A 27,135-nucleotide genomic window follows, 5' to 3' on the forward strand; every position below is an offset into this window, starting at 1 on the left:
AAATTCCTTGATGTAATGTAAAAGAGGAAAACAGTGTTTATTAGTGTCTTGGCACAGAAACATTAAAATAAAAAGAAAAATATTCTCATGTTCATTATATATATATATAAAAAAGAAAAGAAAAACATCTCAAAGCCCCAATCCAGGAGGAGTATATGGATTATGAATATTTACATAGAAGAATGTGTAGGTGGGGAATAAACTCTGTATAACTTTCAAGATACCACTACACTGTAAGTCAATCCATTTACACAAAATTCACTTATAAGCCTCTTTCTGCTTGAAAGAAAAAAGTATCACCAGGTCCGTATAGGGCACAACACATTTGCAGTGCCAATGATCAACAATGTGGTCAACCTTTTTCATTCAAAGTGGTTAAAACATGTCACTTTTGTTGTTTGCCCATATGACATGCTGATGCTATAATCAAAACGTGCTCCCCTGGACCTAGGAAATCTGGCATGGCACTAAGACGGTGAACACTAGCACATGACTAATACTAATTAAAAACTTTAAGGCAATTGACATTTACAGAATAGACTCAAACAATCTGCATTCACATTCTCCCAACATGGCTCATAGCTGGAAACTCATCGAAACTGCCTCCATTGTGAGGTTCAAATGAACTGGCCCTACTGCATTTACAAGATGTGAGGTCAGGTCTCGAGTGACTGGGATGTGTCTCATGTAAGACTAAGAGTGTGTAGGCGTTTGGAGAGGAGAAAAAAACACACACTACCAACAGACGGAGGCATACTGGCAGTGGTTCTACAACTCCTCCCCACTGACCAGGGATTACCCATGGGCTGTACCCACTGACCAGGGATTACCCATGGGCTGTACAACACAAGGAGCTGCAGTCAAGTCATAACAACTTTGGCACCCGCTCTTAAACCCAATTTATACTTACTTATTTGGTTGCCAGTAAAATAGCACACCCATGCACAACTCAGGGTTAACTTAAAGGACAACTTTAGTTTTTTCAACCAAGGTTCATGTTTTAGGTTGTTATTAGAGAAAGTAAAAGGCGAGTGTTAATTTTCTTTCATTTGCTGCTTTCTTTCGTTTTAGGGATTTTAGCAGTTTTTGACAGGGGGGCGGGGGCATTCGAGCATGGGGCTAAATATGTATTTTTTTACAAAATGTTATGGTGATTTATTTTTTTATTATTTACTATAGTCCTACTAGACCCCAAGAAATTACATCTGGTCACAAAAGATCACAAGATCTACTGAATTTGACAAACTGAGATATTGAGCCTATGACACAGTGTGGCTTCCCCCCAGTAGGCTACCTTCACATTCAGTAGATCCTGTGATCTTCTGTGGCCAGATGTAATTTCCTGGGGTTTATTAGGACTATAGTAAATAATAAAAAAAAATAATCACCATAACATTTTGTACAAAAATACATATTTAGCCCCATGCTCGATTGCCCCCGCCCCCCTGTCAAAAAGAGCTAAAATCCCTAAAACGAAAGAAAGCAGCAAATGAAAAAAAATTAACACTCACCTTTTACTTTCTCTAATAACAACCTAAAACATGAACCTTGGTTGAAAAAAACGAAAGTTGTCCTTTAATACCAGCAAAATCAATCAATCAACCATCTCACAACTTGGTTTTGAGAGAGGGGGGGGGTACATTTTCATGAAATTGTAATTCTCATTTGAAACCTAAGCTGGACATATTTTAGGGGAGCCTTTGGTTTTGAGTCCTGAGAGAATGAATTCCAAACAGCTGGACTTCTCCCTGCATACATACTTAAACACGCATGTCTGTCATGGCTGGGAGATATAGGAACTGTGGCACAAATCTGCAGGTCCGTGAGAACTCTCACAGACTACAAGCAAGTACATAACTCTGCAGCCTGTAAGCATTAGGATGGACCGTAATTTTAACTGAAAATGACAAGGCCTGTGTTTGAAATCCTTTTTCTGTTTATCTAGCAATACCAAAACATTGGGACTGCGCCAGCCCTTTTCCAAGATCTGTGATTTAAAATGAGCTGTGTAGGATTTCCTCTGAATACATAGTGTTATTATGAGTAGTGATAATGACCATAGTCAATTTAACCTGAATGAAAGCAGCATTCTGGTCTGGTTTATTCTTTACACTAAATTATATTATAGATATTTTCAGTGAAAATATGCACTAATTTCACTGTGAAATTAATGTGGAACTCTACAGTACATGTATAGCCTTTTGAAAAAATTAAAATAAAGTTTCAGCTTTTCTGAAATAATACAATTTGAAAGAGGGGTAGAACTGACCCACGGACTGAAGTACATTACTTCTTAATAGCCAATATAAATGTGAAATAATAAGGACAATGGTGTACTATATTTTCACAACACCATATGTTCAACAACAGCAATCTAGGTCTTGGTCAAGCCTCAAAAACAATGAATCTTGGGGATGCAGTAACTGTGCAACCACAGTGAAAAAAATATGTAAACAGAGGAACAGGTACCCTTACTGCAGGCAGCCGTGTGCTGTGCATGGTGAGTGGCATTGAAAAACAACGTAAATGAAAGAGGCAGAAATCAGCTCCACATTTTTTTTAAATGGATTTGACCTGGAATCATTGTGCGTGTGCGTGTCTCACTCTCAGTTAACTTACAATCAGCAAAGTGTACAAATTGAAGACAAAATCTGGGCCCCAATGATGCACCTCTACAGGACTCGGACTGTGGCTGGAAAATTGGCTGACAGGGTCCCAGTCTAGTCAAAATAAAGCTGATTGGTATTGACAGTTTGTTGAGCATCGGAAAGACTGATTGGCTCACATCTTGTTAAAACACTCCTTGGCATTGGACCAAACCTGGATTCCCTGTGAGAGTAAAGAGTGTGAAGAATAGAGTGAGTGACAGAGAGATGCACCAATACATAACAACCCAGAGGCTGCAACAATTCCTGAGGCGTGAGATTTCATTAAACTTCACCCCTTTTGCAAAAAAATATATGTTAATGATGTTTCGAATATTTATACACTTTCCTGGGGTCTTTGTATATGTGGTTTTAGATATTTTAGATTTTAGCAATGTCCATGATGGTTTTAGATATTTTAGATTTTAGCAATGTCCATGATGGCTGACTGCCGCGGGGGCCAGCGTTTCCGGGAATCTGGCCGTCGCGGCAACCTGCTGTGTGGGTGGAGCTTAATTTCCATCCACCAGCTGTCTAAAAAGCCGGAAAAGAAGCTGGCCGACAGAGAAAACGTCCGCGGTTGTCGGCTCAGGTGTGGAAACACTGTAAGGCAGCCCTCACCCTATCCACAAGTATAGGGTGGACCAAAGCATTATGGGAATTGTGCACCAAAGTAAAGTTCTCAAACTCTGCCCGAACCCGACCTGGCCCGACCGGTACCGACCCGACCCAACGTTTTCGGGCCGGGCCGAGCCCAACAATTATGCTAATTAGTCGGGCTCAGTGATTTTCCATGATTTTTTTCTTTCTCTTTTTCTCCATTTTTCTAAGAATGTTATTATAATAAAAATAGCAATAAGCCTATCTCACAGAATTTCCCCGCCCCCCTAAATACGCCCCCTTTCGGGGTTAGTGGTGATAGCGTGACGTCACTCCATAGACACTACATGTTAACCGAGGTAATTTAAGAAGTCTACAACTTTTGTTTTCTCAAGGTAAGGTTTGTTCTATCTGTTCGACCTGATTTACCATCTTGTTTGCTTCATAATAATATTGGTCTGTCACATTTTTACATTAGAAAATGTACTTAGATTCTCCAGAGAAAAAAAACGTGTAAATGCTCATGTTAAAGACACCACTATTTACCGGAAGTGGGCGTGGAAAGCGGGCTGTGAGATAGGCCTATTCTGTTATTTGTGTAATGTGTAGGCTATAGCCTACAAGTATGTATTTATTATGAAGAGGGCTGCGGCGATTCACTTAATTGTGACAGGAGGAAGACGGAGGAGTGGAGAGGCGGGGGGTTGGATTAGGCTACTGACTGCGCGCAGGCATGAGCAGAGAGAAGTGAACGGTGGGGTGGTTGTTTATACCGCTGGCTGGCCTCTGGTTTGCAGCGCACCGAATGAGCTTCAGTTCATATGCTAAATGTTTTATAAATGAATAACCTAATCATTAGGCCTAATCAACGTCATATAGTCACCAACCAATCCATATAAAATAATTATATAATTTATATTATAAATTCTCTAGTGTGTGATGACCACGCAATGTTACAGTCCACTGCAGGCTACAGTCTATTTGTTTTACAAAATTATTAGTATTATAACCGCCGTCCCTCGGTGCGGCGGCATGCCTCGTTTTATGTGCCCGATTTAAAATAACAGATGTCTAAGCTGTCGAGACACGCCATGAGCGGGTGCGTGGATGGTTTGTAAACTCTGTAGGCTATGTTTGTTATTTTGGACACCGAACGGGGACGATACTTGGGAGTCTTGGACATATAGCTGCTTCACTTCAGAGGAAACTAAGGGGAGCTATACTCACCACACTGGAAATGGAATCCATTAGAATGATATGGAAATGGAACATTAACAGTCTAACTAATGAGCTACATAAATCCTTTATTTCGGCGATAAGTCCATTGACTCACTCTCACACAGACACACACTGAACCACGGCGCGCCGCTGCGCTGGCCATTAAGTGGCGTTCTTTTTTTTTTTGTCTGGCTTTTTCGGGCTTCGGGCCTAACATTTTGGTACTTTAGGGTCGGGCCGAGCTTCGGGCTGACCCAGTTAGGGCCGGGCCGGGCCGGGCCGGGCCGGGCCGGGGCTTAATTTTTGGGCCCGTTGAGAACTTTACACCAAAGCATTATGGAAATTGTAGTCCAGGAAGGAAGTGAGCCCAGTGCCCATGACATCATGGACACTGGTAAAATCTAAAACCCATATATTACACACAAAGACCCCAGGAAAGTGCTATAAATCTTGTTCTAAATCTATTTTTTTTGTGCCTTTAATGAAAAAAAAAAAAGAAAAGACTGAAAAAGACTGAAACAAAACAAAAAATATATAAAGCTGCAAACATACAGTAACTAATACATAGTAGTGGCTAATGAGATCTACGTAGCCACTGAAGTTATTTTGCTCTACATGTCATACTCAACTGGGGGTGGGAAAGAACTGACATAAGAGCAAAAGGCCCCCTTGTGAATATGGTCAATTACACAGACAGCCAGAACACACAGATACACACGCATGCCGTACCTTCTTACACATGCTGATCTGCATAATGGCATAGCTGATTAGTGCCTCTCTCAAATCACCGTCCTTCTGTTCTTTGAAGCGCTCTATGTCCTCCCAGGCTGTTCGCACAAACTCCCTGAAGAAACAAAAAACACACAGGGCCACTGTTTGCTTATTTCAGTTGAATATGAATAGAAGCATGTAACCTACATTATCTGGCCTAAACTGAAATTAAAACAATAATCCTAATTTATTCATAGGATGGGCTATCTCCTTTCTATTTCCATACCAGTATTATGATTTGCAGCCTTCAAACATTATGCTGATATATGATCAGTTGATCTGGGCGGTGGTGTAGGATCAACAGAGTAGGAGGTGTCACATATGGTAATGTTTTAAACACCCTGAGCGGCAAGGACGGAGTTCTCCGTTCAATCAATTAGTAACGCCCAGTGCTCAGGACGGAGATTGATAAAAAGGACGGAGATTATTGATATCAAAACCGATCGCATCGCTCCACAGGCTCCACAAATCTTAAAACTTGAATAACTCTTGATCTAAATCATTCCGTCCAATTCTAAGAAAAGATTATGTGTTAGAATTAATCATACCTCCCATTGTCGTTGATCGCCTTGGGAGTGTTTTGGCTACATCAAGCTACTTCAGCTACATCTGGGATAGCATCCGATCTGTCGCTAAATGTGCTCCCCTGCTATAAATCTGATTTAATGGATTAAATAACCCTGGGCGTTCGGGGGTTCTAACATGCACGCATTACAGTAATTTGTGCATGTTAAAATTGTGTTTTGAGTCGGAGGCGTTGGGTCACAAAACGGAACTCAGTCCAGTCAATGGACTCATGTACGACTTGGGCCATATGTGTACCAAAGTGTTTTGTTTCCAGCAAGCCGTTCTCGTCTCAAAATATTTAACTTTGGGCGATTAGATAACAAGGCCAGACGTGAACACGCAGCTCAGAATAGACACTCAGCACCTGGTCACACTGTTGATGTTTCCTGCATAGTGTAAATACAGGGTGCTCGGATTGAAAACAATGTAGGCTGTAGTGATGTGCGGGCCGGCCCGCTGCCCGCAGGCCAAGGTCAAGATTTCAGCAATTATCGTGGGGTGGGCAGAGTGGGTCAAAAGTCAACACATGGGAAAAGAAAAGAAAAAGCATTCCGGTACTTTCTCCCTCTCCTGTTTTGTCTCTCTCTCTCTCGTCTGTAAGTAGCGCCACATAAGCATATGAACAATTAACAATAGTATATAAATGATATACAAAATATTTGGTTATTTTATTGTATTTGAGGTCTCCTACATCTGCTGACATTGAGTAGGCTAGAAAGATAATGACACCAGAGGATAACTTTTGTTTTTAATTAATATGGTTTGATTTCTTTGAAAAAGCATTTAAAACTACATGGTTACATCAGCATTTAAGGATTTTCACAAGAAAGTCCAGGAACTTATTTCCATTGAGGTCCTCACAATGTGAAGACTGTGAGACGGGGAAGCGTTTCTTTTGATCGCAGCCTCTTTGTTCATAATGTTATGCTTAAGTGACGCTGAAAAATACATATCGATACAATCTTCGCGGAAGTAGTAAAAGCCTAGGCCTACTATGGCATACATCCCCTGACCAAGAACAGTGGCTTTAGTTTAGTTAGCCATATGAAATGTAGGCTATAGTGTGTGTGTGTGTGTGTGTGTGTGTGTATGTATATATATATATATATATATTTTTTTTTTTATTGTTTTAGTTAAACTCAAAAGACTAAAGGATCAAAAATCACTGCGTAATGACAAGCGCAGGTGACGATCTTTTGATCATTTCATTGTAGATTAGAAGTAGCCTATTAGCCTACTATTGACTGAACCTACTGTATGGCTTGGCATGAGAGGCATTGAACATGAACTTGGATTTTGAACCTGAGATAATTCCAAGAGGATCATGGCATGAGTAACAACGGAAAATTAGCAGCTGCAATGATGAAAATTGTTGGGAAAAACGGCCGTTTGTTGAAAAGCTGGTCATTAGGCTACTTTTTGTTTTTGCCAATGCATTTTCCCTATAGACATTTCAAAAAGTATTTATTTAAAGACCTTTTAAGAGTCGTGACAAATCATGACAACAAACACAATATTTTGGACCAAACAAATAATTACAAAGAAGAAAAACAACAAAAAGTGTTTTTTTCTTCTAATTATTTGTTCGTCTTTAAATAAATACTTTTTGAAAAGTCTATGAGGAAAATGAACGGGGAATTCTTTTCCGGGTCTCTCGAGGGGGCGGGACTGCAACGCTCTATACAACGATGACGATATATCGTTCAGATGTACAATTACACTCCCCTGGACATGATGCGAGCATGTGGCAGGGACTTACTCCCAATCCAACCCTTGATTCTGAGTGACAGGCACGAGGGAATTGGTATAGTATTGGTATAGTCTTTGATATGAACCCCAACTTCCCAATCGCAGGGCAGATATTGTAACCACAAGGCCACTGAGCTGTAGGGGCTCCATTTGTCACCGCTATACCCCTTATCCCTAAACTTCTTTGCCTTTTTTTTACTATTTTGAAAAATATTTTTGAATAGTTCAACTAGCCAATCTACATTGACACGTTGTGAGCTTGTAGACTGGCAATTTTAACTATTCAAAATGTTTTGAAAAATAGTAAAGGCAAAGAAGTTTAGGGATAAGGGGTTTAGCGGTGACGAAAATGGAGCCCTAGGTCTACTGTGTGTGTCTTACTGGGACTCAATGTTCTTCTCTTTGAGGGCCTCCTCTCCCTCCTGGATGCCTTGTTCCAGGGCTGAAACCCTGCTCTCCCTCTGCTCTTGGCTCTCCTGGCCAAAGAGCTTACTGGTCATCCCCTTTAGAGAGAACACACGTACCGTCTACACACAAACGTGTGCACACACGCACGCACAAAGACACATTCGTTAAGATACCGAACACTATCAAAATCTTAACCAACTGTGAAAATTATCTTTGCATGTTCAGGTACATTTTCTAAATGTGTGTGAAATATGAGTGTGTGTACGCATAAAGGAGAGTGTCTTCCTGTGTCTCACCCCGGTCACCAGTTCCTCTCTCTGTTGTTTCTTGCTGGCCAGGTCCTGAGCTACCGTTTCCAGCTCATACTGGATCAACTCATGCTTCCTACAAACCGACCTGTATACAAACACACCTTGTCTGAAGTGATTTGGTTACGTGGGAATTAATCTACCCATCTATAGCACATACTGTAGCTCTCTTTCATGCCTATGAGCAGGTGATAGTTTTTGGCTTGGATTCATAATGGTAATGGTATGTTCACCAAACAGACACACACACCTGAGTGAGTCGGTGTAGAAGAGATATTCTTTCAGTTGGTCAGCATAGTGTTCCTCTTCCTCCAGGATGTCATCTACTGATGCAGCATATCTGAACACAAACAGACACAACACTTAAAGCAGTGTCTGTGTATACACGTGAACGCAATCACAACACATAAAGCACAGTGTCTGTGTATAGTGCACACACAGAATCCTTTTTGCACAAAAGGCAACAGATTATTAATGTAGTGTGAAACTTGCATGCACATTCCCACTGGGCCAAGGAAGAACTACCACCCATAATTTTCCAAATCTACTTTAATAACATAAATGGCATCATAATCTGCTCAGCTCAACCACAGTAGGCAGCCTACACAGCTTGATGTACTGGCTGGCCATAAGTTAGTACACATATTTTTATTAAGGAAGTCAATCAACGCAGACCGCGTAAGGTTCACTGTCGAGAACAGCACGGACATCGCTGACACACACATAGTGTCTGGTAGGTTAAGTTAGGTCATGTAGCCAGCCTGGGGAAAAGGAGGCTGTAAACCTTATGGGAAACATCTCTGATTGCCCATTTTCCTCTGAAGTTGTGTAGTTATAGTATGTCACACATTGTTGTTCTTTGTATCCCAATCTGTGCATAATGGATTGCTTGGATGCACAGTTGCTTGCATTTCGAATGATTGCTGTAGAATTTGAATTTGTTTCGCAAAGTTTACATGCAATTTTATAGTTGTACTTCTTTGTGAAATGGTCGCAAACTAAGCTATGCTTTTGTGCGTTTAATTTTCAATTTGTGCGTGTGTGTGTGTCCTTACGTGTCCATATGGTGACCTGCACTCTGCAGTCCATCTCCCATCTCCTTCTCTATAGCGCTCCACTCACTGGTTAACAAAGAAACAGTGTACAGAACACAGCTAACTGGTTAACAAAAAATAATAATAGTAAAGTCAGCCATGGTAGACTGTAACACAGCTAGAATTTTGCTCATAACTTGAAATGACCAACTAACACAAAATGATCTGGCAACGCAAGACTAGCTATGTTGTGGTATGTTTCCTACCTGAAGACACGGCCGTAGTTGCCATGGACCTTGTAAACACCATACATCCTGTCTGCTACTCTCTGGGACAGACAGAAACCAGTAGCTAAGCATAGGGATCCTACATAGCCTTTGTTACTCTCATAGAGACATTACAAAAAGCGATTATAAACACACATCTCTGTAGTCTATTTCTACAATGTGCTATTCTTCAGTAATGTGTGTTTGCATGATCCACATTTGTATAGGACAAACAACCAAGACGAGATGCAAATGTACTAAACAGGCAGTAAGCAGTAAAGTAAGAGTGTGTACTGTAGTATATAGTATGAGTGTCCTTAGTACTCACCGCTCGCACCCGGAGTAGCTGGGCAATGACTGTGTTCATTTCATCACTATATTGTTTTAGGTCTGAGAATCGCCTGAAAAAGGAGAGAAAAAAAAAAAAGAACACACACACACACACACACACACACACACACACGTAAAATAAAATATAATTAATAATTATAATTAATTAATGTTTTTACTGTACTAAAACTGTAATAATTTTACTTTAACCCCAACTTATAATGGGACTTTGTACTGTAGCAAGACTTGTTCCATTTCATATAATTATCAAATAAATGACACACAACTCTTACTGATAACGATTTCATAACTACGCTCTTACGATAATGCTGAACTCTATGGCTAATCTCCCTCCCTGTGTGTAATGTGCATTAAATCAACCCTTTGATCATATTAAGCTACAATCTAATAACCAAAACGAGATGATAATTAAGTCAATCTGATGTTTGATGGGAGGAAATGAAATCATCTTGTTAGTGGGTGTACAGTAGTGTATGCTGTTCACATACTTGTCCGGGTTCTTGACTCTGAACATGGCATTTAGAGACTTTAGCCTGGAGTCAACCTGTTAAGAGAAAACACGCACGCACGCACGCACGCACGCACGCACACACACACAGACAGTGTTGGTTTCATTTTGCAAACAGTCTACAGTTGAACTGCATCTCTAAACACCAATATGGGCCAAAGACCAGATTTTAACTAAATAAACAGCCCTTGGTTTAGTGCAAACCTAACTACGGAATTGTTTTGAATAAACTCTGAATGGTGGTTAACCTTAACAATCAGTGTAGGAAGTCCTTCAAAATAGGAGCTCTGGGGTGCCGGAAAGACATGGCCGCTTTTACTCAGAAACCCACGACCCGGAAACAATCCAAACTAGAAGAAGTGCCCTTCTGGGCACAGGTCTCCACCAGGAGGATAGGACTGTGTGAGATGTTTGGCAAAATGTTTAGGAGTAATATAAACATGTTTGCCTTTGATGGAAATTGGATGATTTGAGGCATTTTGTTCCAAAAATGTGTTTTGCAAAAATCAACCTGTTGGTGGCGCTATAACAGGCCAATGTGAAAAGGGTGGGATATATTCCTCAGCCTAGTAAGAAAATGTGTGAAAGATTTCACGTAAATTGCATGCTGCGTTCATGATTTGAGGCTATTGTTTAAAACGGGGCAATCTTGCAAACTGTGAAAGCCAATTATAGCCAATTAGGATGGAATATGAAATATGGGACAGATCCAACTTGAGCACATGACCATAGAGATACTGTGTAACGATTTGTGAGATTTTTGGACAGAATCTGGAGGAGTAATGTAAAAAAATGTGTTTTACAAAAGTCGGCCTCCTGGTGGCGCTATAAAAGGCAGATGCGGAAATTGCAGGTCAAAGGTTTGTCCTTGGCCTCTAGGGAGTGTGCATGCAACGTTTCACGCAGATCGGTGCAGTTTTAGGTAAAAATGTGAAAAGCTGCCTCATGGTGGCGCTATAACAGGCCGTTCTGGAAAATGCGGGGCAGAGGTTCATCGTTGCCATCCAGGGAGTGTGTGTGCAAAGTTTGGCATCGACCGGGTTAACGGTGCCGGAGATTAGCTGTACACAGACGGACGGAAGGAAGGACGGACACACACACACACGGACGGACGGACACACACACGGACGGAGTGCAAAACATACTCTCTCCCCATGCCTTCGGCCTGGTGGAGACAACTAATGCCCTTGTGACCTTGTTCTCTAAAAGGTGTCTTTCAACTGCATGCTTGTACAGCATCACGCTCCTCTGTGTTGACATCATGACATTCTCTTTTAGTGTAAGTATCTCTTGCGGCATTCCATTTCCACTACTGTATATTCTGTACTGTACCCAAGGTGTTTTTAGTTGATTCAACTTAAGTGAATGTACAGTACATTAGTGAGACATTCTGTCAGCCATTGGATTTGATCTTAAAAGACCAATATGCAAAGTGCATGGCCTTTTACCTGGGACCATGTGTATGCCTATCTGAGATCTGCTCCTGAAAGACAGCTGCTGTAATTGGCCACTTATCAGAGTTAATGGAGAGTCAAGACACGCAACGTCTGGGGACAAACACACATGGATTTCACACTCTGTGCGCACGCACATACAGTACATACACGTGCGCACGTGAGCATGCACACGTGCGCACAAAACAAACACTGATAAAACGTCATCAATGCACATGCAGGTGGACGGACGGATGGACTCACAGGAGTGAAAACATAATCCCCACCCCTGGCTGGCCTGGTGCAGAGCCGTAGAAGAAGAGAGTCGCGACACATTTTGATCTTGTTTTGATCTCTGCTATGGGCTACAGTTCCAAACATTGTAACTATCCCATTGAGATAGAATGAGCACTTCCGCATTCCATTATTACAAATTACAATGGGAGTCAACGCTATATTGCCGTCAGCATTCCATGCACATCCAAACAAATCACCTCAAATTTGGTACACACAAACACACAAAGCTAGGCATAGCAGGGGCTAGCGCCCCTCAAAAATATAGATGTGATTTGAATAGAACGGTTGCATAGACACACGCACACGTGTGTGCACACACGTCGCGTACACAAACACAGGTAGGCTGCTCTGCTCTAAAGAATCATATTCAAATCGGACAGGAATAGAAGCAGGTTGGATGAGGTAACACAGAAGCGTACGCAATGGCTATTGACTCAACGATGTCCATGACCACTACTAGCACTAGACTGCATGCACACGTGCGTGCGTGCGTGTGCATGTGCGTGTGTGTGTGAAGCTTTCCACAGCGATCATATCCCTATCCTCCATGAGCTTAGCATAGTTATTATGCTTGTGTCAAATGGATCATTCTTAACATACACTGAATGTGTGTGTTTATACAGTATACATGTGTGAGTGTGAGTGTGTGTGTGTGTGTGTGTGTGTGTGTGTGTGTGTGTGTGTGTGTGTCTGTGATGCCTTGTGGAAGCTCCCCTGGCCAATGACGTGGAAATGCTCCACTGCACCACTCTACTTGAGGACAGTGGAAGGATAGAGGGATGGAGGAATGGATGGATGGAGGAAAGAACGGGGGAGTGATGGTTGGATTGAGCAGAGGAATTGTTGGATCGTGGCACCGCCAGAGAGAGAGAGAGAGAGAGCAGAATGAAAGGGAAAAGCGATGCTTACTTCTTTGTTCACTTCTGTGTTCCCCTCCCCTCTGTGGCCTGAATCCCACCCTGTTTTCTTTTTCTCAAGTCTAATAATTTGGCTTTTGTATGAAGTATGAATCGTTCCTACTTCATTGTACGACCTTGTCACTTGCTGTAAATGACAGATGCAGTCATACGACGAAGCATGAATTAATCTGCTTTAGAGTCCATGGACTAACTGTTACAATGGTCTTTCTATGCAGATGCTCTGGTTTTGCAGACACGTGATGCAGCTATAAAAAATACAAATAAAGTCTAGCCTAGGTCCCATGAACCCAAAGTAGTTCTGGTGTTATGCAGTATATGCACTTGATGTAGTCACTAGTCCGTGATTTATTTGATCTCATACGATCTCTAGATCAGGGGTTCTCAACGTTTTTGGCCGGGGACCCCCGGAAATGCTTTGGCAATGTCTCGGGACCCCCGCCCCGCCCCCTCCCGACCCCCAATATAAATTGACTGCTACAATAACCTTAAACCATTTTGGGCGGGAACCCCTTTTGGTGTTTTAAGCATTGTTATAATTTAGCTATTGAAAAATAGCAGATCTAGACTGGATTACCAGCCTAGGTGCCCGGACCGCTAGGCCGGCCTATTGAGTATGTACATTCATGTGAAAGAGACAGAGCATAGAGACGAGCAGTCCAACAGGACATGTTAAGTGACAGATCTATCTGTTGTAGGTCTGCTATTTTCAAAAAATCGTGAAAATAAAATTTAAAAAAATATCTTTTTTTTTTTTCTTTTTTTTTTAATAATTTGGGGACCCCCTAAAATAATTTGGCGACCCCCCGAGGGGTCGCGACCCACGGGTTGAGAACCCCTGCTCTAGATGTCAGGCTGTACAAGATCATACAGGAGGGACTAGATCAGTGTTTCCCAACCTCCTCTGCATGGATCAGGGCCCACTTGAACATCTCAAAAGTGTTCGTGGCCCAGCCATCTGCCACTTAACGTGGCAGCCGATTAGTGGTCAGAAGGGTGGGCCATATGCATTATCAGAGCATGCTTGCGGTCGTCTGCCAACAAGGTTTGGAGTCGCTGGACTAGATGGATTGTATCTTATCATTGGACATCATCAGGGAGGGGCTGCCCTTGCTTTGCATTGTAGGAAGCCCCAGTGGAATTAGAACCTGACATGAATTTGCATGTGGGTAGGATGGTGGCAACAGTCTGGGTGTCACTGTCACTGTCACTTAACATGTCCTGTTGGACTGCTCGTCTCTATGCTCTGTCTCTTTCACATGAATGTACATACTCAATAGGCCGGCCTAGCGGTCCGGGCACCTAGGCTGGTAATCCAGTCTGGTTCGAGTCCCGATCCCGACGACCTTTGCGGCGTGTCTTCCCCCCATCTCTCTCCCCATTTCCTGTCTACCTACTGTAATATCTGTCAACTAGACCTGCACTCTGTCGAGTGCCTACTTGCTTGTTGCAGTGGTTGGTGGTATAATGTGATCGGCTGGGTGGTTTGATGCGTATGTACTTGACACTGAAACGTATCATCATTACGTCACCATCGTCAACCAATTATACCCTGGCATTGGTACATAATCTTCATCACGATTCACGGAAAACATACCTGCACGGTCAGCTTCCGTATGTCCGTATGACATCATATCACGTGCATTCTAAGGGACATTGGTACATATCTTCATCACGTCATGGGACATATGCTTCGTAGCATGAAAAAAACACACCTGCACGGTCAGCTTGGGGCCATCATATGACGTCATAACATGTGCTGGCCCCAAACACGCGCATCGTAGCACCTGACTGAAAACATGACTTGCACGCTCTGCTTGCGCAAGTAATAAGGGCAAAAAGCCCCAAAAATATATAAAAAATCACACCCGTGTGAAGTGAGGGGCGCTAATATATTAAAGTCTAACTCATCTTCTGTAGTGATTTAATTACTCTATAAATTCCTCTGTCAATATAATTTATGATGTTCCAATGTATATATACTAACCGTGGATTTACCTTAGTTACGTCACCATCAACCGCCAATAAGAGACCACTATTATTACTATAGACCACTATTATTACCCTGTCATACATTCCCATCACTCACACAATAGAACAACTTAATACAATCAGGTATGTTTTACGTGTAACTCATGTTGACACCTGTGTGAAGTGAGGGGCGCTAACATATTAAAGTCTGTCTCATGTTGATTAGGTGATGGAATGGTGATGTAAAACAAACGGTGCACTGCAAACACAAACATTAAACGCCATTAACAATAAAGAGACAATATGACGTAAATGACACATTATGATGTAAATTTTCCCTTCATTGTCAATGCGTTTACAAAACAAACATTGAACTAAAGACAAACATTAAACCTGTGTATAGGAGGGGCTGGTGCCCCACAAAAAAAAACCTGTGTGAAGTGAGGGGCGATCTTATCATCATACATCATCTCATTCCGGCCAATCAGAATTTGCATCCTCACCTTCGTCTTCAATGTTTGTGTTGTTACGCAATGTTTGTGTGTACACGAACACTCAAAATTGTCCATACATGGGATTTCCATACATGTTTGTGTAGGACAAAGTTTGCACACACACCAAATAAAATTGTTAATTTACCACTGAGAATTGGACTGTATTTTAGACTCACACTAGGTCTGGTTTTCAATGAAATGAAATGAAATCTATATTTACCCAACCTCCTCTGCATGGATCAGGGCCCACTCATCTGCATGGATCAGGGCCCACTTGAACATCTCGAAAGTGTTCGTGGCCCAGCCATCTGCCACTTAACGTGGCAGCCGATTAGTGGTCAGAAGGGTGGGCCATATGCATTATCAGAGCATGCTTGCGGTCGTCTGCCAACAAGGTTTGGAGTCGCTGGACTAGATGGATTGTATCTTATCATTGGACATCATCAGGGAGGGGCTGCCCTTGCTTTGCATTGTAGGAAGCCCCAGTGGAATTAGAACCTGACATGAATTTGCATGTGGGTAGGATGGTGGCAACAGTCTGGGTGTCACTGTCACTGTCACTTAACATGTCCTGTTGGACTGCTCGTCTCTATGCTCTGTCTCTTTCACATGAATGTACATACTCAATAGGCCGGCCTAGCGGTCCGGGCACCTAGGCTGGTAATCCAGTCTGGTTCGAGTCCCGATCCCGACGACCTTTGCGGCGTGTCTTCCCCCCATCTCTCTCCCCATTTCCTGTCTACCTACTGTAATATCTGTCAACTAGACCTGCACTCTGTCGAGTGCCTACTTGCTTGTTGCAGTGGTTGGTGGTATAATGTGATCGGCTGGGTGGTTTGATGCGTATGTACTTGACACTGAAACGTATCATCATTACGTCACCATCGTCAACCAATTATACCCTGGCATTGGTACATAATCTTCATCACGATTCACGGAAAACATACCTGCACGGTCAGCTTCCGTATGTCCGTATGACATCATATCACGTGCATTCTAAGGGACATTGGTACATATCTTCATCACGTCATGGGACATATGCTTCGTAGCATGAAAAAAACACACCTGCACGGTCAGCTTGGGGCCATCATATGACGTCATAACATGTGCTGGCCCCAAACACGCGCATCGTAGCACCTGACTGAAAACATGACTTGCACGCTCTGCTTGCGCAAGTAATAAGGGCAAAAAGCCCCAAAAATATATAAAAAATCACACCCGTGTGAAGTGAGGGGCGCTAATATATTAAAGTCTAACTCATCTTCTGTAGTGATTTAATTACTCTATAAATTCCTCTGTCAATATAATTTATGATGTTCCAATGTATATATACTAACCGTGGATTTACCTTAGTTACGTCACCATCAACCGCCAATAAGAGACCACTATTATTACTATAGACCACTATTATTACCCTGTCATACATTCCCATCACTCACACAATAGAACAACTTAATACAATCAGGTATGTTTTACGTGTAACTCATGTTGACACCTGTGTGAAGTGAGGGGCGCTAACATATTAAAGTCTGTCTCATGTTGATTAGGTGATGGAATGGTGATGTAAAACAAACGGTGCACTGCAAACACAAACATTAAACGCCATTAACAATAAAGAGACAATATGACGTAAATGACACATTATGATGTAAATTTTCCCTTCATTGTCAATGCGTTTACAAAACAAACATTGAACTAAAGACAAACATTAAACCTGTGTATAGGAGGGGCTGGTGCCCCACAAAAAAAAACCTGTGTGAAGTGAGGGGCGATCTTATCATCATACATCATCTCATTCCGGCCAATCAGAATTTGCATCCTCACCTTCGTCTTCAATGTTTGTGTTGTTACGCAATGTTTGTGTGTACACGAACACTCAAAATTGTCCATACATGGGATTTCCATACATGTTTGTGTAGGACAAAGTTTGCACACACACCAAATAAAATTGTTAATTTACCACTGAGAATTGGACTGTATTTTAGACTCACACTAGGTCTGGTTTTCAATGAAATGAAATGAAATCTATATTTACCCAACCTCCTCTGCATGGATCAGGGCCCACTCATCTGCATGGATCAGGGCCCACTTGAACATCTCGAAAGTGTTCGTGGCCCAGCCATCTGCCACTTAACGTGGCAGCCGATTAGTGGTCAGAAGGGTGGGCCATATGCATTATCAGAGCATGCTTGCGGTCGTCTGCCAACAAGGTTTGGAGTCGCTGGACTAGATGGATTGTATCTTATCATTGGACATCATCAGGGAGGGGCTGCCCTTGCTTTGCATTGTAGGAAGCCCCAGTGGAATTAGAACCTGACATGAATTTGCATGTGGGTAGGATGGTGGCAACAGTCTGGGTGTCACTGTCACTGTCACTTAACATGTCCTGTTGGACTGCTCGTCTCTATGCTCTGTCTCTTTCACATGAATGTACATACTCAATAGGCCGGCCTAGCGGTCCGGGCACCTAGGCTGGTAATCCAGTCTGGTTCGAGTCCCGATCCCGACGACCTTTGCGGCGTGTCTTCCCCCCATCTCTCTCCCCATTTCCTGTCTACCTACTGTAATATCTGTCAACTAGACCTGCACTCTGTCGAGTGCCTACTTGCTTGTTGCAGTGGTTGGTGGTATAATGTGATCGGCTGGGTGGTTTGATGCGTATGTACTTGACACTGAAACGTATCATCATTACGTCACCATCGTCAACCAATTATACCCTGGCATTGGTACATAATCTTCATCACGATTCACGGAAAACATACCTGCACGGTCAGCTTCCGTATGTCCGTATGACATCATATCACGTGCATTCTAAGGGACATTGGTACATATCTTCATCACGTCATGGGACATATGCTTCGTAGCATGAAAAAAACACACCTGCACGGTCAGCTTGGGGCCATCATATGACGTCATAACATGTGCTGGCCCCAAACACGCGCATCGTAGCACCTGACTGAAAACATGACTTGCACGCTCTGCTTGCGCAAGTAATAAGGGCAAAAAGCCCCAAAAATATATAAAAAATCACACCCGTGTGAAGTGAGGGGCGCTAATATATTAAAGTCTAACTCATCTTCTGTAGTGATTTAATTACTCTATAAATTCCTCTGTCAATATAATTTATGATGTTCCAATGTATATATACTAACCGTGGATTTACCTTAGTTACGTCACCATCAACCGCCAATAAGAGACCACTATTATTACTATAGACCACTATTATTACCCTGTCATACATTCCCATCACTCACACAATAGAACAACTTAATACAATCAGGTATGTTTTACGTGTAACTCATGTTGACACCTGTGTGAAGTGAGGGGCGCTAACATATTAAAGTCTGTCTCATGTTGATTAGGTGATGGAATGGTGATGTAAAACAAACGGTGCACTGCAAACACAAACATTAAACGCCATTAACAATAAAGAGACAATATGACGTAAATGACACATTATGATGTAAATTTTCCCTTCATTGTCAATGCGTTTACAAAACAAACATTGAACTAAAGACAAACATTAAACCTGTGTATAGGAGGGGCTGGTGCCCCACAAAAAAAAACCTGTGTGAAGTGAGGGGCGATCTTATCATCATACATCATCTCATTCCGGCCAATCAGAATTTGCATCCTCACCTTCGTCTTCAATGTTTGTGTTGTTACGCAATGTTTGTGTGTACACGAACACTCAAAATTGTCCATACATGGGATTTCCATACATGTTTGTGTAGGACAAAGTTTGCACACACACCAAATAAAATTGTTAATTTACCACTGAGAATTGGACTGTATTTTAGACTCACACTAGGTCTGGTTTTCAATGAAATGAAATGAAATCTATATTTACCCAGGGTATCTGGGCTAAGCTCAAGAACTTGTTTCCAGCCAGGCCCTGCTCATAGAACACATTTCATCGTAGTGGTTCAATGCCTTGTTCAAGGGCACTTCAGCGGTGGTAATTTTAACGTGTCGGACGGCTGATTCGAACTAGGAATCTTCCGGTATCAAGACCGCGCCGCTATCCGTTCGGCCACCGCTGCCACAATGGGGTGGGGGGGGTGGGGTCCAGGGACCGGCAGGGGTCCTTGAGGGGTCCGGCAGGGGTCCTTGAGGGGGTTCCAGTGAGTTCCCAGTGAAATATTCATAACTAGAAAAAGTGCCCTTCCGGGCACAGGTCTCCACCAGGAGGATAGGAGTGTGTGTGATGTTTGGCAAAATGTTTAGGAGTAATGTTTAGGAGCCTTTGATGGCAATTGGATGATTTGAGGCATTTTGTTCCAAAAATGTGTTTTGCAAAAATCAACCTGTTGGTGGCGCTATAACAGGCCAATGTGAAAAGGGTGGGATATATTCCTTAGCCTAGTAAGAAAATGTGTGAAAGATTTCACGTAAATTGTATGCTGCGTTCATGATTTGAGGCTTTTGTTCAAAACGGGGCAATCTTGCAAACTGTGAAAGCCAATTATAGCCAATTAGGATGGAATATGAAATATGGGACAGATCCGACTTGAGCACATGACCATAGAGATACTGTGTAACGATTTGTGAGATTTGTGGACAGAATCTGGAGGAGTAATATCAAAAAAGGTGTTTTACAAAAGTCAGCCTCCTGGTGGCGCTATAAAAGGCAGATGCGGAAATTGCAGGTCAAAGGTTTGTCCTTGGCCACTAGGGAGTGTGCATGCAACGTTTCACGCAGATCGGTGCAGTTTTAGGTAAAAATGTGAAAAGCTGCCTCATGGTGGCGCTATAACAGGCCGTTCTGGAAAATGCGGGGCAGAGGTTCATCGTTGCCATCCAGGGAGTGTGTGTGCAAAGTTTGGCATCGACCGGGTTAACGGTGCCGGAGATTAGCTGTACACAGACGGACGGAAGGAAGGACGGACACACGGACGGACGGACACACACACGGACGGAGTGCAAAACATACTCTCTCCCCATGCCTTCGGCCTGGTGGAGACAATTACTTTACATAGCTAGCTTACATTGCGATCGTTTTAATTTATACGATATATGATCCAAAAAGCGTTCATATTTTGCGGGAGAGACGGATGAGGAGCAGAAATGAAGCGCCAGTATATCGATCCGTTCAACACCACGGAGAGTGCCCTGGATTAGGAGAGACGAGTCATTCTTTCCGCCGCGCTAACAGCTAAGTCAATGGTAAGCTAACAATTGCCTAGAGTGTAGCATACAGTAGCTGAATGGCGAACTGACAAATAAAAAAAAATCTGAATATTCTTATCTCGCCTCGTATCATTGAGGATGCGCTAGGACGTGTGAGGACGTCGGATGTACGCGTCGATTGGGACCCCTAGGACGTGTGGCGACGTCCTATGGACGGAAACGGTTAACCATCTACCCGCCAGGATTTATTAATAACTTTGATATAATTCACGCCAGCATTTTCCCCCATTCAACCCTTATTTTGAAGACCACAGTGTCAGCTATGGGCCAGGGAATAAATCTTGTTTTGACCAGAAATACCATCTGGGACAAGGGATTGGAGATAAATGCGATTGAAAGAAACAGATAGAATGGGAGATTAAATGTGTTAAGAGTTAATTCCAAACAGTTCCGTAGTTTCAGTTACTACTGAAAATGAATAGAGACACAAGTACAGTATATAGGGCGTTAGTAGTTACATCTAGAACATAATCCATACCTGTGAAACTGGCAGGTTTATATAAATGTGAAAAACGTGTACTGTACAGTATGTGAGAGGTAAAGTACTACCGATCAAATACCTTGTCTTGAAAGCCTGTCTCCAGAACTGCATCTCGCCATTCCTTTTCCTGCTTGGAGATAAGACAGGATGTCAAATTGTGTTTGGCATATGTTTGTGCTTTTTGTTGCTAATATGGTTTACATCAGTGATTTATTTAAAATTCAAGGACCCCCAGTTTAATGGCAGGCCATTGACCAACCATTTGATAACATTTGTATTTCTGGGACTCTTATTTATGGTATATAAATGGAACCAAATGGACCTGCTAAGGTCCAGACTTAGAAGGGTCCATTTGGTTCCTAACTATCAATCACGTGTGTGTGTGTGTGTGTGTGTGTGTGTGTGTGTGTGTGTGTGTGTGTGTGTGTGTGTGTGTGTGTGTGTGTGTGTGTGTGTGTTGCCCAAATACTAACCTCTGTGAGAAAGAGGAAGAAGATCTTGTCATTGGAGAGAACATTATGTGATGCAACGCGCAGCAGGAAGTTCTCCAGGCCGACTCTGCGTCGCTCCACAAAGTCAGGATCCAGGTTGTCAGCTGACAGCTTGTGCCACACAAACTCTGCCTACAGAAAATATGAACCGGGAAGTTAAAAAAGGGATATGAGACTCACCTCATCTAAAGCCCAGGCTCGTACCACAGCGAAAAGTCTGCGTTAGCCCACTGCCATCCTTGTTTGGTGGGATTTATTAAAACCAGCATGATAGGAGACAGCTGGGAAAAGAGGAGTAGATAAATGCCCCTATGCAAATGCAAATATAGTTAATAAACAGCAGGGTTTCAGACTAAATGCTAAACAGCAAGTAGCCTCCGAGTGACATAAGCCAGACTACTAAAACGACGTGCCTAGACACGGCCAGTTGCTTTCCCATTGAAACTTCAATCTTACTTTCAAGGTTGTTTCGCATGCAAAACCAAATCTAATCTTGAGCGTCATAATCATGGTCATGACGCTTGTAACATGTAGTTACACGCCTTTCCTTGAACAAAAGCACAACAAAACACATCTGAAGATGCCAAAAAGATCATTTTAAAAGGTTCATTCATAACCTTAATCTGCCATCCCATTTTACATCTCACCCTTTTCTCTGGCAGTGGCGGGACCACTATGTAGGGATATGTGACTAGCAGGTACGTTCTAAGAAGCTCAAACTCGCTGTAGCGTCTCCACAGTGAGTCCGGGGCAGCAGGGGTCCCCCCCTCTGGGACAGCTTCAGCTGGCCTGCAGACGATGACAAAAAGAAAAACGACTTTAGTGACTTTCAGTTTCAGTTATAATAGCTGTTGTCACGCCTCCTTGATGTTGATATTCATATCCAGAGCTACTTCAAACAGAGGAAACACCACAGAAAGTAACACTTTCTGTTTCTGAATTCCACAGCAAAACCTGTTACATGACAACATTATAAATCCACATAATACTTTTGTTTACAGAGCTGTCATCTATGCTTGGCATGATTGTAAAGAACACCATCAAACTATTATTTAATTCCACTCAAAATGATGCAATCAAATGTACAGCACCGTAAAGTAGGTGCATATGGAAATATAGGAATACATTGTGTAAAAATTTAGGTGAACAATAAAAATAGAAACACCAAGATGAAAAGACCAGTTGAGTTTCACCTGGCACCGTTTAAAATTGCCACAATCTCAGAGTATTAAGATAGATAGGCTTATATAAACAACACTGTTTATATTAGCTTATCCATCTTAATACTGAAATAACACTTTTGTTTATATAGCAAATATACACTTACAGCCACATTAACCTCACCCGGAAACTGCCCCTGCATTACTGTTGCAGTAATGTCTTAGTTGTACACACATGCAGCCATTTGTGTAACACCCCCCCCCCCCCCCCCCCCCCCCCCCCAAAAGGTAATAGTAACTCATAAAGCTGTTGTTTACCTTACAGTACCTACCAAAAGTAATTGATAATGTTGAATAAGTATGAATCCTTGTCAGGTGTATATAAACATATAACCCTAAAAAAGGTTTCAGCAAGAAGATGTAGGTATGTATGGACACTTGAAAGATGCTGTATAGGTCCTTCCTGAGAATACGAGACTGCTCGCCCCTTTACCAACTCTCCCCCGCGATTTTTTTAAATGTAGTTAACAGTTAATTTAGTATTTCACTCCCTCTCTGAAATCTGAAATTATCTTGTATACAGATTTATTTGATTGCATAGTAGTCGATCTCTATAAATTTAGAAAGAACAACATGTCACAGAGACGGTGACAATTTATGACCTTCTAGGAGTTAATTTCGTTTTATTAATCACATTTCTTCCATGTAGCCCATGTTTTGTAATGGCATCATCATGCTATTATGCCCGTGGATATACAGAGTGAACTTAACAATGATAAATGAATATGATAATACCTTTTAAATAATCACAAACATGAATTATTTACAGCTAGGTAGAGTAGTGGGGCGAGATGGAAAAGGGGCGAGCGGACCCGTTACCCTTCCTGACCCACCGTGTTTCTATGAGGTAGACTGTGTAGGTTTCCTGCATGTTAACGGTGTTCTTTCCGGTTCTCTTCTCTGCCTCTGCCACGTTTATCTCCATCTTTCTCAGCAGGGCTGTCCCACGCTCCACCATCTATGCAGGTCAAAGAACAAACAAGTGGTGAGGGCTGGTGGTGAGACAGACAAGACCGACTGTAAGAAATGCAACAGAGAATCAACCAGAAGGAGAGAGACATGGATATCAGCAGGAATATAGAATCAGGCGGTCAGTAAGACAAAAAAGGTAAAAGAACAAAGTACAAGAACATATACAGGATCGAGTCAACCTAGCCGCAATTTGCAACGCTAGATATTTTTATAATAATCTAGAGTTGCAATAGACTCCGTTGACAGCCCATCCAAATCGAATTTCCGATTGCTTGTATTAAACAACGTTAAACTCACCAACATTGCAGCTGTAGGGCAAGCTTGAATTATCCTCTTTCAATCTACAAAGCGTGTTTTATAAAAATTCAATGTAGACATGTTATGATTATTATCATTATAGTAAGTATTGGAATTTGGATGCACTCTGTTTTAAATGAAATGATTACTATATTTACCCAGGGTATCTGGGCTAAGCTCAAGAACTTGTTTCCAGCCAGGCCCTGCTCATAGAACACATTTCATCGTAGTGGTTCAATGCCTTGTTCAAGGGCACTGCCGGTAGGTAGCAGCCGTGCTGCTACCTACCGCATTATGTGCAAATTCGAAACAGGTGGTACGCAGGGCCGTTCAGTGACTTCGACGAGCGCTTCCAAACTCCAACACTTGGAATGAATCACCTGCATGGAATTTCTTGACAGAAAGTAGCTCATAACATGTCTACGGTGGATTTTGATGAAACAATCGCTTTGCAGATTGAAAGGATAATTCAAGCTTTCCCTACAGCTGCAAATTGCAATGTTTGTGAGTGTAATGCTGTTAAATACATGCAGATCAGAAATTCAATTTGGATCTTCTTCTTGTAGTTTCCAGCAGACTGCCCTCCACAGGTTGGGATATCTCCTTTGGTGTTCTCCTCAGTGAGAAATATTTACAGTGCCCTCCCGGATTATCCCTTTACTGGCATTTCCATTCTATTACTCAGCCTCTTCAGCACTTCAAAAACCTCCTAGCTGTGTCAAGCACCATCTTAATCTTCGTATTTCAACGGCACAGTTCACCACCATAGCTATGAAAGCCAGAAAACTCCTTTTGTCCATGGTCCTCTCGTCTCCATTCCTCCTCCCCACTGGTTCCTTTTGCTCTGCCACTCGTTCTTCCCCCTCCAGTCTTATTTGGATCAATGGGCTGTCAATGGAGGGTACTGTAACTCTAGATGAATACTGGACAACTCACCCCAGTGAGTTGTCTTCACTTTCTGACATGTCGGGGTGAGTTGTCTGTACTTTCCGCTGGGGCGAGTTGGGCGAGAAAGTGCGGACAGCTCACCTCGAAAGTCCAGACTTTCACTTTCTGACATTGCGGGGTGAGTTGTCTGTACTTTCCGTGGCACCCATTACAGTAGGCCTAATTCAATTTTGGATCTAACTATCGGTTCCTACAGACGTGCGAAGTCACGGCTAATTATTTATTTATTTAACAGTAAAATCCGGTGAAACACTTGTAAGTAAGGAGTAGAGCGTCTCTCTCTCTCTCACTCTCTATGCAGCATTGAGGGGGGGGGGGGGTCGTTTGTGGATAATGTTTGCACTTCAAAGGCAGAGTCTCACGGCTGTACAAAGTTGCTAATTAGACTGCACTCCCAACGCACGCATGATCAATCAATCACAGTTCTAATAGGCCTACTTATACTGACTAAATTCACGCCTTTTTTCCATTACTGGATACATTTTTCCCTTTATTTATTTAGTTCTTTATATTTTGATTTCCTGTTTTCATTTCATAGAAGTGTATATCTTTACGTCTGTAAATGTTCTGATAAATTTAAACCGAAAGACCCTAATGTAAACAAGTCTTAGTGCTTTTTGGTCTGCTTTTGTTTGAAATGTACCCTAGTGTGAAATAACATCATAATAATGTATGATCAATCAATCACAGTTCTAATATTCAGTAAAGTATTATTGTGCAATATTCAGTAAAGTATATAAAAGAGCTCAAAGGCTACATATTCAGTCAGACAACTCACCCCGAAAGTGAAGACAACTCACCCCAAAAGTGGCCGAAAGTGAAGACATCTCACCCCTGAAAGTGAAGACATCTCACCCCTGGTGAGTTGTCTTCACGTTCGGGGTGAGTTATAAAGTTATAAAAAATAGTTGCAAATTGCGGCTAGTCAACCATGTAAATAAACATACACAGACAGTGACACTTATGCTTAATTTAAGCGTCTGCTAAATGCCCTGCCTAAATTGTTTGTGTATGCAACTATGCATGAGTTTGATGTGGCATGTGCAGGTCACAAGACAATACATTGCTACAAGCAGGTCAGCAGCCAGGAACTGCACTGATCTGTCAAAGTTGCATACTCAGCAATCTCATGAATCTATGTGGAAGAAATTAAGAATGCTTATGTCTGATATGAACGTTGGGCTCTTGCAGCGCCAGGACATATTATGTCCAATAATGCTGACGACTCTGACGAGCAAGGAAGTATAATTTGCATTCAGCTGTTATAACGTTTACAAATAAGTATTAACCAAGTACTACGGTCTACGGTTAACAAATATCACTGTAGATAACGTTGTGCGTTTGATCGTGTAGGGATTAAAGTTTAAAGTTAAAATGATGTAGCAAAGTTTCAATCGGGTTTGGAGGCTGTAGCTATGGTTTGGAGTCTGACTGACTGTAACGTTAGCTCCGTTAGCCAGCTAGCTGGGCCTGGCTTAGCTTGTGGAAGTTTGGTGTCACTAAAAGCAGGTTTAAAACATCTGCCCTCGAAGTTTACAGACGAAAATAACAAAACCGCTATACCGTGTTTATGATGTTGTTCTCTGATTCCGTTGGCGTGATGTCAGTGTTGCCGATCACGGCCACTTCTGCACTTCCAGAGTCTGTCATCATTCTTTTACCTTCTGTGTTGTTGTCAGCTGGCACTGCTGACTGCACGTCTACGCATGCGCAGTGCGCACTCATCCTCGAACGAACCAACCATACTTCGTGGTACGACGGTGTCGACCAGGTGTTGTAGTGCTTCTGTGGTAACAAGACAACTCACACTTTTTCCACCTCCAACTGAGTTTTCCGGACATCTCATCCCGAAAGTCCGGAAATTCTTTTCGCTCCTATGCCACCAACATGTGGAACGCCCTACCAACAGTCATTAAGACATGCGAATCCCTTGACTCCTTCAAAACCGCTCTCAAAGGGCACCTACGGACGGCTGCAATTCGAAACTGGCCCCTGTAAA

General features: G+C 42.3%; 1 protein-coding gene across 3 annotated transcripts; it reads right to left on the minus strand.

The window, feature by feature from the left end:
- Positions 1 to 7: 7 nt before the first annotated feature.
- On the minus strand, positions 8 to 26,848 carry snx4 (sorting nexin 4). Of its 3 annotated transcripts, XR_013791363.1 has the most exons (15): positions 26,700 to 26,848; positions 23,753 to 23,877; positions 22,347 to 22,488; positions 21,682 to 21,831; positions 21,288 to 21,338; positions 10,406 to 10,461; positions 9,895 to 9,967; positions 9,567 to 9,628; positions 9,322 to 9,387; positions 8,517 to 8,606; positions 8,255 to 8,354; positions 7,932 to 8,077; positions 5,193 to 5,307; positions 847 to 2,829; positions 8 to 815 (listed from the first exon to the last, which is right to left on the minus strand). XR_013791363.1 is itself a non-coding variant. In XM_079518154.1 (14 exons), exons 1-14 carry the CDS (start codon positions 26,787 to 26,789, stop codon positions 2,782 to 2,784), a joined length of 1,311 nt encoding a protein of 436 aa, XP_079374280.1. In that variant the 5' UTR covers positions 26,790 to 26,848; the 3' UTR covers positions 8 to 2,781. The 3 variants fall into 3 exon arrangements, 2 of the variants coding, with proteins under 2 accessions (XP_079374280.1, XP_079374279.1); XM_079518154.1 differs by having other exon boundaries at positions 8 to 2,829; positions 21,288 to 21,335; XM_079518153.1 differs by having other exon boundaries at positions 8 to 2,829.
- Between the last annotated feature and the right edge of the window lie 287 nt (positions 26,849 to 27,135).

This window comes from Electrona antarctica (assembly GCF_951216825.1).
Source record: "Electrona antarctica genome assembly, chromosome: 13".
Taxonomy (NCBI): domain Eukaryota; kingdom Metazoa; phylum Chordata; class Actinopteri; order Myctophiformes; family Myctophidae; genus Electrona; species Electrona antarctica.

Bases quoted from the DNA above. Each gene is read 5' to 3' on its own strand.
- snx4 (XM_079518153.1), bottom strand. From the start codon at position 26,789: ATGATGACAGACTCTGGAAGTGCAGAAGTGGCCGTGATCGGCAACACT. The intron at 23,878-26,699 runs GTATAGCGGTTT...TGACCTGCATAG, and splicing joins AGAACAACATCATAAACACG to ATGGTGGAGCGTGGGACAGC. The intron at 8,078-8,254 runs GTGAGACACAGG...GTTTGTGTGTAG, and splicing joins GAGAGGAACTGGTGACCGGG to ACGGTACGTGTGTTCTCTCT.